The sequence below is a fragment of the Benincasa hispida genome, chromosome 7 (assembly GCF_027475165.1).
Source record: "Benincasa hispida cultivar pf3 chromosome 7, pf3_genome.v1.1, whole genome shotgun sequence".
Lineage (NCBI taxonomy): Eukaryota > Viridiplantae > Streptophyta > Magnoliopsida > Cucurbitales > Cucurbitaceae > Benincasa > Benincasa hispida.
Window position 1 is genome coordinate 22670623 of NC_143484.1, and position 16818 is coordinate 22687440.

Sequence of the window (16818 nt, forward strand, 5' to 3'; positions counted from 1 at the left end):
GACGCTCAAAGGAGCATTGTGCAACGCTAAAAGGCAGTAGTGTTACATTTTCGTGAAGACAGGGCAGCGTTGCAACGCTACGAACATCGAACAGAGGTGTGCACATTGTCTATCATTGGGTTGCAACACTAGGTGTAGCATCTCAATTCTGCGACACCCCCTTTTTATTGTGTTTCAATCCAAAACACTAGGTTATCACGCCATTCTTCCACTTTTTCACTTTTTTTTCTTCTCCTTTCTACTAGTACACTAATTCCTTACCATTTTTATCATCTTGGAGATTGATTATTGTCATTTTGAAGGATGATTAGTGGGTAAGGTAAGTGTTCTAGCTTGGGTTGGATTGCTTTCCCCTCTTAGCTTAGTTGTGAGACTGGTTCTTGATAAAACACTGTTCAAACTCTTTTGTTTATGGGTTTTAATCTAATTATATTAAAATGATTAGCTATTTCTTGCTATTGCATGACAATGAATGCTTGAATGTTTCTTTTCCATGCTCTTAATTTATCCTTGTTTAAGGTAATAAATTAATTAGGGACAAAGGGTTAGTTTAACTTACTCGTTGTAAGTCGACCATCCATGAGTAATGTATTAATCAATCTTGAATTAAAATCATACTAAATAAATTAATTAGACGATGGAAATTAATTTATTCATCTAGCTTAATCCCTAAATGTGATTAGATCATTTAAGTTAGTATGGATTAATCTAATTTAATTGAGCTAATTAGGACACTAGGACGATTGATTAGGATTCTAATCAATTTGGCTAGCTTAAACAAGGGAAGGGTGATCTAGAGTTCAATGATCGACTAAACTAATTCGGGAAGCAGGAGATTAAACCCGAGCTAGATTTTTTCATCATTAATTTTCACAAATCTTGCTTTATTGCCTTTGTTCTCATTGTTAATCCTATGTATTCATTTTATATTGTTTCTTTTTTATTTCACAATTCCAAACCAAACCCCCTATTTTGATTACCATACTATAGGTCTCCTAATTAAGAAATGGTTGTGGCTCTATGTAGGTTTAACTGCGTACTTCCCTTTACTACTTGTTTAGTAGAGTAAAGCACGGGAAATTAATTTGGTGCGACACGACCTAGTGTTTATAAACAATATTCTATTTTCTTTTACAACCACCGATGTCTTATCTTCGTCCTTCTTTTTGGGTTTTCATCAATTTTCTTCCTTTTTTACAACTATTGGGATAGTTTCTTCCTTGGAGTTATCACTTGTTGATTCTTTCTTTTGAATTTGTTGTTATTTACTAACATTTTTAGTCCCTCATACTTCAATCCACTTCCGAGTGTAAAAGCCTTACACTTCTTCTTTTTGTTTTGTTGCAGAGCTTCTGTACTACTGGGCAAGGTCTCTAGAGGTCTGGTTTTGATCTCCTTACTCAATTGCCCAACTTGTACCTCTAAATTACACAGAGCTGCATCATTTCTGGTGATATACTCCTTCAATAGATTCTTTATGGTTGGGTTTTAGGATGGGAGAGGTGTTGAAGGCTACCCCTCGCAGTTGCTGTTGTGGTTGTGTTGGGAATCCTGGTAAAGTTATCCTTGTACTTTGTTGAGTTGTACTTATGCTACTACCAGGTTTTCCCCATGCAAAGTTTGAGTGCGCTCTCCAACCTGGATTGTATGTATTAGAGTAAGGATCTCAGTGTTCTTGTGCTTTTTTATAACCTACATAACACACCGATTTGGTGTTATACATACAAATATTAGATAAATGATTAGCAATACAGAATTCACAAATTTTGTGGGCCTAACAGGAAAGTTTAAAACATGTTTCCTATTACTGTCAATTGTTCGTTCCTATTACTGTCTATTTCTTGCATTTTAACTATTGTTTTTTTTTGGCTAAAGTGTATTATGCATCTCCCCAATTTTGATTATTGCTTGCAATAGTATCCATAAGTTCGTTGACTTCTATCACAGATTTTTTAAGCAAAGACCCTCCCGTTGATGCATTCATGATACATTATTTTATGCGATGAAATAATGGAAGGATTGCGTTGGTGGAAAATGCGTAAGTTTTCTCAGTAGGACCCAAGTATAAATCCTACTGAGTTTCCTGGTAAGCCCATGGTCGAACTCAGGGACTAAGGAAAATAATATGCGGCAATAATTTTTAGATTACTTTGCGGTAACCAATAAATCAAAGAGTTGTTGGGTTGTTGTTTACAGTATAAAATGTATGCGGCGGAGTTAAGAAAAGAGTTAATATTATGAAAGATGCGATGAATATGCGGGGGAACGAGTTGAGAAGGGGTTCAACTAACACTTCCTAGGATTGCGTTCATGTTATGCGATCAAGCAATACACATACAATAGCAAATCATCTCTCAATGCAAATGCTACGGCTTCTAGTCTTAGAACGCATGTGATATATGCGATGATGTCTGTAGGACCTACACATAAGCCTCTATTCTTGTTTATGCGATGATGAATGATACACACACATACAAGGCGACCGCATATTACCATAACCTATATCTAGGGTGCATGTGATGCATGTAGGCAAACAGAGCTTATCTCCAAGTCCCTATCTCTTGCTTATGTAGATCTAATCTTGCTCTCTCGAGTCTAGATTCTAACCTAGCTCTCTCAAGTCTTAGGTTCTTTCTTTAGACTTTCACTCGAGTAACTCTAAAGGGGTGTTGGGCACAACATAAGACAAGATGATCGCATGCAATGAAGATCCTAGGTCATGTTAGCTAAGTTCTTCTCAACCAATTCGATAGATTTAGCTACCCATACGTGCTTTTAAGAGAGTGAACAGATGTAGATAAGCAAGTTCCATTTTATAGATATATAATTGAAATACAGAATAACAATGCGGAATAAGAATAAAGAGCCTGGCAATCTCTTTCTTCCCAAGGCTTTTACACTGTTCTCCTCTACTCTGCTCAAAAGATAATCTTGCTCTCGCAAGAGTCAGCCATCTCTCTGTTTTTCCACACCTCCTGAGTTCTCTCTCGAGCTGACCAGGACGATCTTCCGGCATCTCTTCCCTTCTCTTGCTCCGCCTTCTAAGTATAAGAAAACTATGAACAAGGCTACTTCTATCTATGGAGAAAATTATCGAACTGAACGAACTCCTTCACTGAAGGTGGCCTTCAATATTTATAGATCTTTGGGGTGAAAGGCTTCTTCTCTCTTATGATTTCACTGATGGGATGACATTAATTCTCTGTCTGATGCGTCGAATATTTGTCACCGAAAAGTTGAGTGTACTTACTACAGTAGATCGTTAACGACTTGTCAACTTAATTTGGAATCGACTGTCATCAGCTTTCTGTCCCATCGAGGTTTATTATGCTTTTCACCCAGATGCACCCACCATGATGTACCGGCTCTATGCGGCAACCTTCTTGAGTAGATATTCGCGAGTGCAAATGATCTCATAGCCTTGCGTTAACACAATCTCTTGATGCGCTCAGCTGTTGATTTCTTTGGATCGCATTTTCCGCCTTGCGTCAACGCATTTTCTGCACAAAAATACATAAGCTAACTGTTTTCATGCGATGGACGCATGCGATCGCAATATTGTGAACTTAATACTTTTGGACGCAATATTGTATATTTTTATCATCGCAATCCTGTATTGTTTCATAATTTAGCACTGTAATAACGTGCATTTCTTGCCGCTATCAATTCACAATTGTTTTTAAGGCTTGGTTCAATGCATTTTAAATTTGATCCATAAGGATGCAAGTTGGGAGTGCTTGATATGGACATTTCCTCACCAACTTTTGAAATCTAATCGAAGCTCCAATGATAGACTTAGATGGAGATCGCCTGAAGGTTATGATGTTACATCTTAATTTAGCATGTTTACCAGGCGGAAAATATTTTTCCATAAATTTATCCATAAAGTCGTCTCATGCGGTGATGGAATTGGGAGATAACGAGTCAAGCTACACTTCAGCATCTCCCTGCAAAGAATAGGGGAATAACTTAAGCTTTAATGCAACATCTGAACACCATTAACTTTAAAAGAGTAACAGATTCACATAAAAAGTTTTAGATGTTTATGAAATGCATTTGAAAAGTACTTTAATTGCCTTTAAAGTTAGAGTTATTATTGCTAGTTAGCATGATTTAATGTGGATTACTTAGTGAATTTCAGAAAATCGAGCTACAAGAATAATTTAAGCATAAATGGACATAAACTTGGCATAAAAAATTCAAATTTAAGGATTATAAATCCAACAAGCAAAGTGGAAGGGAAAAGAAGGCCAAACAAAAAAGAGGAAAAGAGGCTAGAGAGTGCAGTGTGAAAGGATATGTGAGTACCAATTGTGAAAGTGACCGCGTCCTAATTCTAGTTTTAGATAACATACAAAAAATATAAAATATGAAAACAAGATATACAAGATATACAAGATCCATTAAGCATATATTTGTATAGAAATTAAAGAGGAAAAAGAGATTCAAAAGTCGCATACCCTTGAAGATTAATCTCTTCACAATTCCTTTCTAAAACTCGAACACAACGAACACTTTAATTGAAAAATGCAGCAATCAATTGAACACCATCATGTGGAAACCTCGTTATTCGTGGGGTAGATAATTGATGAGATTTTTGGGTATCAAGATTAATTTGGAGAAAAAATTTGAATAAAATAATTTGAGACAACAAGGCAATATCACACATCACCAAAATCTATACACTTTAGGTGTATTTTGAAGTGGGCAGATGGAAGATGAACGAACAAAACCATTCATTAATTTGAGAGAATATGAAGAGAAAAAGTTTGTGTAGAACAAATTCACTAGAAGAATTTCGGGCTTTAATGTTGGTTTTAAACCGACATTAAAGATAGTGTTATTAAAGCTCCTTAATGTCGACTGTCTTTAATGTCGGTTTTAAACTGACATTAAAAGGTTTCAATACACTATCTTTAATGTCGGTTGCAACTGATATTAAAGCCCTTTAATGAAATTTGCAACTGACATTAAAGGCCTTTAATGTCGATTGCAACCAACATTAAAAACCTTTAATGTCAGTTTCAACTGAAACCCTTTAAACCGACATTGAAGCCTAGAATCTGTCCGTTTTTTTAAATTCGTTACCAAATCCATTTTTCCAGTCAAAAAGTATAACATGATACATCATCATCGAACGATGTGACTATGACATATTATTCATGTATGGATTGTAAATCTATTACATTTAATCTACAAATTCTGCTATAAAATTATAATTTAAAAGGTCGTACAATAATTCAAGCCTTGAAAACACAAATTACAAGTAATACAAACATTATGATTTTACAAGTAATACAAATAATATAAATAATTTAGGTCTTCATAATTCTTCTTGAATAGTCCCCCCCAGCTTCAACAGTGTCTAGTTATAGGCATCTTTGTCTGACCACTGTTATTCAAAGGATCACAAACAATAAAGGTTTAAGACAAAGGATTAAAAGTGAAAATGTGATCAGAATTCATATTCAACTAACAGTGTTTATTCGGAATGTGCATAAATGGTACATTCAAGGCAAAATTCATGTAGTGAATGTGTTGGATATAGAGTTCCCCAAGAAAAAGCATAAAGAGGTTGCAATACCAAATCTTTACTCCTTTGTTGCACCTACAAAACAAGAAAACTCAATAGTTGAATAAATGAGAGAATCTTCTTTTTCAAGATCTTAAACAAGAGAAGCTTTGTTACCTAGATATGAGATACGAAGACGATGGAAAATTTTCGGCAGCATAACGATGCTACCACAACAAAACCAAAAATTTACCTTGAACCTGTTCAAAGAAACACATTCGCAAAAATATTTCACAACCACGTGTTCTCAACAGAACTATTAGAATTCCCAAAAAATGAATATTCAAGAACACATACATCAATAACAAATTTAGCACACAATGTACTTCAAACCTCAAAAGTTGTCACAAAAAATTACCATAGTGCATGAATAACCCACAAACTACCATAGTGCAACCCACAAACTCAAGCACCTTGAATCAAATCTAAACTACAAATAAATAGTACCCATGAGTCAGAAACGGGTGTTATATTCTAATCCAATATGGTCCAAAGAGAAATAAGCACACTATAACTTGTCAAACAAGAATTTCCATATCATTAGAGTCACTTGAAAATACATAGAAATTGTGCTTAAAACTGCAAGCATTCAAAAATGCACTTACTAGGAACAATTTTTACGTGAATCCCTTGCAGTTGTAAGAAATCCATCCCCTCCCCATCCCTTCCAAACACCTAAAAAACAAACAAACAACACCATTAAAAGTATAGGGTAGAACGAACCTAGCAGCGTGTACGGCGGAGACATGCGAACGGAGACATGCATCTAGGACACCTTGCCTCAAGCTCCTCCGTCGTGGACTAACCTGAATTGTCTGCGTCAAGATCACTGGCATACCAGAACAACAAACGGCAATATAAACCTCAATTTGAAATAAAAACATATTCACTGGCATACCGGAACAACAACCAACACTAGTGGAGCTTATAAGTTTGCAAATAAATTATAATCATATACTATGACTTCTTAATGGAAAATCTAGCCTCATCGAGAAAATATTACAGAATACGGGGAAGCATACAAAACCAACAAAACAAGTTAAAAATGTAACCTCGGTCAACCATACAAAAAGAGCTCCAATCTAAAATAATTGAGCTTATTGAACAATAACACCACTGAGACCAACATCAAAAGATATTAAACCTAACTACAAACTAAGCCTCTTTAAAGACAATTAAACCTATCTAAAAATCCTCCTTTTATTCTCAAGCCAACCCCCCCCCCCCCCCCCCCCCCCAAAAAAAAAAAAAAAGAAAAAGAAAAGAAAAGAAAACCACTGGAACTGCACTAACTATGGACCTATTCAAATTGAAAGTCTTATGGGCAATAACATATTTATTCATCATCATAATATAATACATCAACATTCAAGTAGTAGTTAGGTAAACTATTTTCTTTAGAAGAATGGTAAAACAAACATAAATCACTTTTCTTGCCTCACAACCATATACATTACACTCGTCCATCATAGATAGAGAGCCGAAACAAGTCTAAAAACACAACTATTTGTATCCGACTAATTCCTATAACATGGTAAAACTGAAGGAAGTGCAATTATATGAACCAGAAGAACTCAAAAAGATGATCTTGCATACTTGGCTGAACTGGTAAGATAGATACAGATCCTTTTGAAATTTGTACTGTCAACATGCTCAACTAATAGATCAAGATCTTCAACCTGATATATGTCAGTTGGATAATTTAGTCAGTCATACCTTATTCCTCATCCCCCACCCCCACAAATAAATAAATAGTAACAAAAATAATAATGATAGAAAATAGTGTCTCACCTCCATTAATAGATCAACAGCTTCAGGTTCGGCATTGTGCTGAAGATGAATAAAATTAATTAGAGATGCACATTCCTAATAAATATTGCCTTATCTACATAAAAGTATGGCTTAGTGTCCAAAGAAGGTTCAAACAAAGTTTATCAACTGTCTTATTATATAGACATACTTTCATGTGAAAAGCAAAAATTTCTTGAACAAGTTCCATCAAATCATCTACGGGAGCCTCTTCACCCTGAAACAAAGGGGAAAAATGAAAAAAGAAAAAGAAAGCAGTAGTAAATAGTTTACCTAACTACTACTTGAATGTTGATGCAGAATCTTGAAAGAAAAAGCATAGTCTATCACTTAAATAAACAAATCAAAATTTTAGGATGTATAGGTGTCGGTTCTTACACTAATTAGAACCAGCCCGTGTGATCCTCGATGTAGCCGTTTATGCAATATTTAATACCTCTTCAACTAGGTTTTAGGTAAACAATGCTTAAAAGTTGGCTAAGGCCTCCCGTTCTCAATTTTTTTTTAATTTCAATTTCAGTTTCATATCAAAAGAGTTCATAGGTGTAATCACAACACTATTACCTCGAAGTTCAATATATTGTTTGTCATACACATACGAATAACACAATCCGCCGCCATGGTCATAAAAAACCCTACATAAGCAAGCATAAATGCAGAAGAATATGCCTTATTAGTCAAATTGCCAAACGCTAGTTAGCATCGGAGAGGAAATGCATCATACCAGTGCTGAAGAAGACACCGCCGGTGAACTGCGTCCCGAGGACGAGGAATCCGTCATTCCATTTGAAGAAATAGGGGGAGATTTCGGCGATGAAGGTGTCGAAAAAGATGAGAAGGAGGTCACCAATCTTAACGAGGATGAATGGCTTGGAGTGGAGGTTGGGGGAAGGGGAAGGGTCATATTCGCCGGCATCATCATCCCCGTGGTTGCTGTGGGCGACGAGGAGGAAGATGGAGAACAATGAGATTCTAGGTATCTGCCTTCTTTCAAGATCGCCTTTTTTTGTTATCAAACCTACGTGGAGGCCACATCTACACCACGACAGACTCTTCACGCACGATCGACAGACGAATGTCAAGGTTTTGGAAGAGAGGAGTGAGAAAGAATAGGATTCGAAGAGGAACGTGTGAGAATGAGAGGAAAAAGAAAATAGAGGGAGAGTGAAGAGGAAAATGAAAAAAATGGGGAGAAAATAGAAAGTTAGAGGATAAATTAAGCGGGTCAAATTGACATTAAAGATACCCTTACAATGTCGATTTAAAACCGACATTAAAGATTTGTTTTTTAACAAAAAAAAAAAACAAAACCGACATTATACACCTAATTTCATTTTTTCCAACCGATAATAAAACCCAAAATTCTTGTAGTGATTCTATAATTAAAAAATATTTAGTTAAACAAAAAACTATTTTTTCTTTAATTAATAAATATACATAAATTAAAAAATTCATTCATATTCCATATGCCAATTAATGAAAGAATATGAAGAGAGAATTTTATTTAAAACTAATTCTCTAATTTTAAAACCATTTTAATAAACAAAAAACTAATTTTCCATTGATTAATATATATAAACATAAATGAACTAATTTACTATTATATATATATATATATAAACAAAACACATTCTCTTATTTAATCAACAATATTTAGTATGGATTAAATTCATATTAATATTTGAATCATATTCAAATAATTATTTTTATCTCAAATAAATTTTTATATTATAATGAATCATATACATTATATTATATCTCATAATTATATCTTATATAATAAATTTCCTTTATTAATCTAAACAATTATAATTAATCCAAATTAATTCGATTCTAACTTATCCCAAATGAGCTAACGTGAGGACTTTATGGACTTATAGTTTAAAGCTTCAATGGTAATCCATTAATCAATCAAACTGTTTGATTAAATTAATCAACTTTCATTCATTGTTGGTCACTCTACCAAAGACCGACAGCTACACTCTTCACACTATATATATATTTTTATGTCCATTGGACATAACCAATCAACAGTTCATTGACAATTCACAAATTGCTCGTAAGTACAGCTATACAAAAATTAAATTTTTGCCCCTATAGTTACATCTGACTCCTTAAGTACCACTGATCCCTCTAATGAACAATAAGTCACAGTCTAACTATAACCAAACCTCTCTCAGATAAGGAGAAGGTGTGGTGCCACATTGTTTAAGCCCCAGATTAACCCTTAAGGGAGCAATTTCTCTATTTACTCTAACAATAGAGAATGAGTGATTTCCTTCTTGTGTAGCTATGTTCCCAGCTCCCTAATCAGACGATCCCAAAAATGATAGGCATATTGAGTCGACGAAACTGACCACTCTTAGCCATACAAATCAAATGATTGCCTTCATGGGCAGGAGTTCACAACACACTTAGAATTCAGGTCAAGGCACCTATGGTCATCCTAGTGAAATGTAAGTCTCATCTATCAACGGTGTTATATAGAGAGACTATTCATTTCGTGGCCTAGTCTTATACAAACTCTTTGTGTAGAATACCTCTGCTTACATATCTCCACATAAATAATCAGGATTAGATCATTTGTACCACTTTACAACAATTATAACGATGACAAAGTTGGTCGTATTCATAATGTCATCAGGATAAGGTACCCAACCTTATCCATCTACTACAGACCGTTTAGGTTATCACTTACACATGAGCTAATTGTATGTCTATTCATACATGTTTAAGTTATAGAAAATAACTCTAGATTTTAGTTTAATGAATTATTGCATAAGTTTCATAAAACTAATCGACTATTGCTTCAACTAATATATACACTAAAGGTTGGGGATATATAAGCCAGTGAGATATGTATCCTAGGGTATACACTATATCCTACATGCTCTCCCACTTGCGTTAGTACCTAGAAACATATCCCGTAGTCCTAGACAGTCTAGGAGATTCTCTCACACTTTAGCCTAGAAAATCCTTTTATATAATACAACCAATTATCTCAATAAAAACCATCTGGTCATCAACAAGATATTTCTCTCAGTTCTACAACTTGGAGCCTACCTACATCCTCAACTCAGGTCTTGCACTACATTATTTCATAAAGTGGATAGACCAAGTTATTTCTGAAAAAGTTTTCAAATATCAAAAGACATACTTGACATATGCAAAATATTGCTTCACAAGCATGACATTGCTTTATCATCCAATATACACCTACTAGGATAAAACTCGGATCTCTCTAAATCCAATATGAAAAAGTATATTTCATAAAAGATCAAATCTAGAACTATATATACCAACGTTCCATTATTTGTATGTTTTAATTTTCAAAACTCAATGGTTACCATCGACTTTACCGACTTAATTAAATTAATCAATTTTTAGAACTCAATAGTTACCATCGACTTTATCGACTTTAATTTTCAGAACTCAATGGTTCCATTATTCATATATTAAATATGAATGAAGTCTCATGTAAAATGTACATCCCCTAACGTTTGAGATGTCTTAGGAAAATTTCCCCTCAAGCAAATAACTTCATTGTAGGATGGTACATTACCATTCCATTTGAATTATTTGCATGAAACAGTAAACAACTTCCTTTTTAACGTAAGATGCATGAGACAAATTTAACATCAGGTCCTAGACATCTCTATATGGATTTTGAATATATATAAATTGGTTAAATTGGTTAAACACTTCAAATCAACTATTTTAAATTGGTTAAACAGTCAAAAACTTCATATTGATTTCTAATTCATCCATAATGAGCAAAAATCAATATAAAAAATAGATAAATATCCACGTTCATTTTCTTGTACATACAAGAAAATTGTCATGATTCAAAGTTACCGGTTATGATACTATATCAACCCCTTATTATCAAAGATCCCAATTGTGAAGTTCACAATATTGGCAAACACTTCTACAATTCAATTTGAGAAAAAAATTCTTGAAATAACGTAGATGCATTGAATTCCATTCCATAAAAGAAGTTATTCATTCTTACACATCTCATATGCAACAATGAATAAAAAAATGCATAAGACTCTATTATAGGAACTACTTATAAAATCGACTCACTGCCCATTTTTATGCAACAATTGGGGCACTAGATTTCACTTGACGTCAAGAGTCTTACTTTGAAAATCTCTATCTCCAAGTACTACACTTTCAAGCCTCCCTTTTATTGATCCATTCATATCCTTTGAGGTTGCCCTCATCAATGATAATTTACAAAAAAAAAAAAAAAAAAAAAAAAAAAAAAAAAAAAAAAAAAAAAACTAACTAGTACACTCTACTTTATCTCAAATTTATGACTTTAACAAAATTTCTCTTTGTTAACTTCTTCAATTCTTGTCATCTAGCATGATAGCTTTGATTTCCAATAAGTCACAACTAAAGTAGAGTTATTGCATAACTCTCCCACTACTGAAAGATTTGTAAGTTTTCATCTTGTCATTTTATATGACAATGAAGACTGAAAATAAGCCTTTGCAAATGTTGAGCTATCTTATAACTCTTCCACTACGATGAAGATTTATCTATTTGACTACTAGAAATTGATGTTTAAATGAAAATAAATTTTTAACAACACTTGTTAATTATCGTGTGGTTGTACTAGAAACTAATTCATTAATCAACCCTTTTATAAGTCTGGAAACTTTAACTTTCCAAATAAAATGGTATTTGTCACACAAATACATCATTTTACTTTAGAATGTCTAAAAGTCCATTTATAAACTCTTCATGGACTACTTACAACTAAGAGTATTTTTTAACATTTATTTCACCAAGGATTTGTTTTAACACAATTGTTTGAACTTACCAAAAAAAAAAAAAAATGAAATGTCAAAGACTAGTTTTACAACACTTCTATAATCCAACAATGTTTCACACACATTTTGGAGAAAATAAGGTTCAAACAATGCAATCTCTATTGCATTTCTTTCATGGAGTCACACATCGGCGTAATTCTAAAAGATTAAGACTTCATTTAATAAAGTACTTAAAATGTACGAAGTTTAACAATGCCACATTTCTCCTATTGCAACACAATTTCATCCAATTCGTACCTAATGTTCGAAATTAAGATCACATTTCATCTTTATTATTCGGACTTAGTACAACAAATAAAACTTGTACTAATCATTATGATTGGATTGGATCATAATATCACAATACAATTGCCTAAATGACTTAAATTTTAGTCTAATTTTTGTTGAACATTTCAAAGAAAATAAGACTTGAGTTGTATTAGAATAAGATACATTTATTCATAAATACTCATTAATCACATTAATGACTTATTTATGAAGTCCAACTTATGCTTTTGATCACAAGACCACCTAGGTCAAAGCAAGTCCAACATTGGCTAGGTAACCTTATCTAATAAGGTTTTAATTACATACTTGCATGAGAAGCAAGACTTTGACAAATAATTATAATTTAACTCTAACTATTAAAGAATTACTTGTAACTATCATTTAAAAAGCAAACACATGTATCATATTCAGAAGAATAAAATTTTGTCTTTCATTCTTGATTCATTAATTCTAAACACTCTTAGTTTAATACGTAAATGTGTTAACCTTTAACAAACATAAATGTGTTTTATTTAATGCTAAACATATTTTCAAAACATTTTTTTTAAAACATGTCTAATTATAAAACTATTCATACGCTATGAAATATCTAGTAATCATTATTGGAAAAATTGAAAATCTCATATGGTGATAAAAGCACCATATTCAGCATAAAAAAAGAACATCGTAATTTCATGCACAAATATGTTTTTATTTGAAGTTGAACATATTGTCAATGCAACTTTTGAAAACATGCCTTACTACTAAAACTATTCATATGCTATGAAAAATTTGGTAATAAAGCTGGAGAAATGGAATTTCTTTTATGGTGATAAAAACACCATATTCAGCATAAATAAATAACATTTTAATGTCTCCCACTACTTTGATAGATATGATTTTCTCGTTGCCAACTTCCACTGAATTGGAAGTGGATGTTAACTTTGATCAAAGTAATATTTGCATTGGATAGTTTAACAACGTTGATTTATATTCATTAAACACTTTAATAAACATGAATAACTCATTGCATGCTTGTAACAAATCTATCTAATTCACCTTCCAGGTTAGTTCCATGATAAGGGTATTCCATTTCTGTCAGCTTAAATACCCCAACCTAGACAAAACTGTTCTTAGACAAAGAGCCCTTTGATAGCATCTAAAATGTGTTATTTTCCTCTTTTTAATTCTAGGTCGCTACTATGTTTAATATGTTTATTTAATGATTTTATAGATATCAAGCATTTTGGAGGTGGAATCGGTCATTACGTGCTATTTGGGGTTATTTTGGAGCAATTAGAAGCTAATTTGAGCAATCGAACTTAAAAGGGATGTGAAAGGACGAAAATGCCCATAGTCGGAGGGTTGCGCCACTCAAAGGAGCGTTACACAACGCTCAAATGTAGTAGCTTAAAACTTTCGTGGAAACAGGGCAACGTTGCAATGCTACGAACCTCGAATGGAGGCGCGCACGTTGTCTATCGCAGGGTTGCAATGCTAGGTGCAATGTTGCAACTCCACGACTGTTGTATAAAACGTTTGTTTCTTTGTTTTAGGGTAGGGAATCACCTCCAAATCGGTTCATATACCGATTTTCTCCTCTTCTCACCTCCCCTCTTGTATTTTTCTTAATTTTTCTTCCCATCTCATGTAATTAATGAAGACATTGTCAGGTTCTTCTCTTTTTCATCTCCATGGGAAGGTAAGACCTAGCTGTCAAGTTTAGGGATTTGGAATAATGTAATTTTTAGGAGTTTTATTTGAATGTAATTTCTTGAAGGTGTTCATATAGCACATGCGGAAGCAATTTTAGAATCGGAGGTACTTAACTACATCAATTTTAGAAAATGAAAGCATGCTGTCCAAATACCGTAAACAGAGAGCAGAATTTATACCAACCTTTTGGAGACCAATTCAGCAACTTCCTTTGATTCCTTTGCTCACGAACGGTGTGTGAACCACCTCTAGTGTCTTCCCTACTATTCTCCGGGCCAAGAACGACTTGTGGGAGTCTATAGAGATAGGGAATGGGAAGGAAATGCTTGAAGATTCAAGCTCTAGAGAGATATATGAAGGTAGGTGAGTTTGAGACCAAATTCCAGTAGTATAACAGTATGGAAATGGTTGTGTTCAGCTCTCAATCTGATTCTACCTCTACTTTTAGAGTGAATCCATACATCAAGAAGCCTTAAGATGCAAGACACATGATGGAGATGCAAGCAATAGTGGATTCTAGGTGTTCATGTAACATTACATGCAAGAGTGCATGGATGAGTTGTTTTTCCACTTTGAATCACCATGCATAAGTGGGATTCCAACAAAATTCACTATCCTTGATCCAAAATCTGTTTTTAGCTTGCATTTTAATTATAATTTCAATTCTAAATTGAAATTAATTTTTGGTAATTAATTTGAAACTTTTCCAATTAATTTCATATGATAAATCCAATTAATCATTCTAACTTTGTGTAATCCATTATATATGAATCCTTATTCATGTATATAGTATTTAAAACACTTTTAAATACTTTATCTCTCATTTAATAGTTTAATTCATAATTAAATTATTGTGTCAAACATAATTGACGATAATACCCTTTCCCGATTTTGAATGATTCAAAGTTTTCTATCTAATTGCTCTAGGCTTTATTCCGATATGAGCTAGTAGGGGGACCTAATGGACCTACAGATCATGGGTTCTAACGATTCGAGGTTCACCGACTAATCTCATTAACCAAGCTAACCAACATTCATTAACTACCGGGACACTCCACTATAGCCCAGTAGCTACACTCCCCTCACCGTAGATATATTTCCGTCCACTTGATATAACCATGTTCAGTAAGTCGATCCTTCACAAGATGTTCGTAGCTATAGTCGGGTCAAATGTCCGTTTTACCCCTATAGTACTTCTTGTTCCTTAAGTTCCACTAATCTTCTAATGAACAATCGGTTTGTGGTCCAACCATCAAACCTAAGTCCCTCCTGGGCCAAGGAGAGGGTGGGGCCCCTTGTTCAAGTCCTAGAGTTAGTACTTAAGGGAACAACCTCTCTACTATCCCTGAAATTGGTAGGAGCGAATTCTGTCTTGCGAGACTATGTCCCTAGCTATCTATCCGATTTTATCCCCAAAATGGTAGGCTTGTTGAATCGATGATGTCTGGCCACTCTCACCCATGCAGATCAAAGAATAATCTCGTATAAACAGGAGTTCATAGTTAGCTCAGGATTAAGATCGAGTTACCTAGGTCATCTTGTGAAATAGTCAGTTTCTTCGGTAAACGGCATTATAAAGAGAAAGTGACTAATTTCGCGGTCCTGTCTTATGCAAACTCATTGCATAGGACGCTCCCACTCACATGTTTCTACACGAATGATTTAGGATCTCATCGTTTGTACTTAATACAAAGTGGGTTGCGTCCATGGTGTCCCCAGGATAAGGTACCCAACCCCATCCTTATACCATAGACAGTTTTGGCTATATACTTGAACTTGATCCTATGATATGTCTCTATATATAGTTCGAATATTCATGTTATAGGGTTACAATTTCAATAAAAACTTTATCGAAAAACAAAACAGAATATGTTTATTAATTTACAAACTACGAGTTTTAGGACATAAAATCCAACATTTCTATATTTTTATCTATGTGTTTCAATCTTAATATTGTGTTTATGAATTGCATAATTTTTTATTGATCGACAACCAATAATTTGTTGTGTAATTTGAATGCTTAGAGATAGCTTATAACACACAACATATAATTATAGATTAATCTCAAAGGAAACAATAGGTTAGTTAGGCTTGCAATTCGTTGTCTAAAATGAATATTATTGCTCCTATCAACCTAGAGAGAAACCACATTGAATGTTTGATTAGACGTTGAAAGTCGAACACTCATCCTAGTGTTATCTCTAGAGCTTAATGCGATTTGTCAATTTGTATGGAGTGGATTCGTTTTCTATACATTTCGATTAGTTAGGTAATTAGGACCATTGACTGGGATTCCAATCAATTGTGCTAGGTATAGTGAAGACCCTAAAATTGCATTTAAATAGCTCGACGAACAAGATTGCATTGGTTCATTCCATTTTTCTAAACTAGAATGTCGTAGTTAATTGCATTTTTGTCTTTTAGTTCCATTACATTTTATTTTCTTGCAATTCGACTTATCCAATCCACCCTCCCTCCCCATCCTCCTCTCTATTTTACCACTTTAACTAAACATGCGCCTCCAAGAACTAATCTTCTGTGCTTCCCTGTGGTTTGACCCCGGACTTGCCACTTGTACTACTAGTTAATGTAAGTTGTTTGTTGGTGAATTATAAGTATTATTTGATTGACATT

The 16818-nt window shown here is 33.9% G+C and overlaps 1 protein-coding gene across 1 annotated transcript; it reads right to left on the bottom strand.

Annotated features, from left to right (window-relative positions):
• Positions 1–5182: 5182 nt before the first annotated feature.
• Positions 5183–8655, bottom strand: LOC120080988 (uncharacterized). Its single transcript, XM_090315211.1, has 10 exons — positions 8106–8655; positions 7946–8016; positions 7533–7598; positions 7364–7402; positions 7169–7251; positions 6379–6401; positions 6178–6247; positions 5931–6002; positions 5690–5772; positions 5183–5608 (listed from the first exon to the last, which is right to left on the bottom strand). The coding sequence occupies exons 1-8, from the start codon at positions 8653–8655 to the stop codon at positions 5978–5980; spliced, it is 927 nt and encodes a 308-aa protein (XP_090171337.1). The 3' UTR covers positions 5183–5608; positions 5690–5772; positions 5931–5977.
• Positions 8656–16818: the final 8163 nt, after the last annotated feature.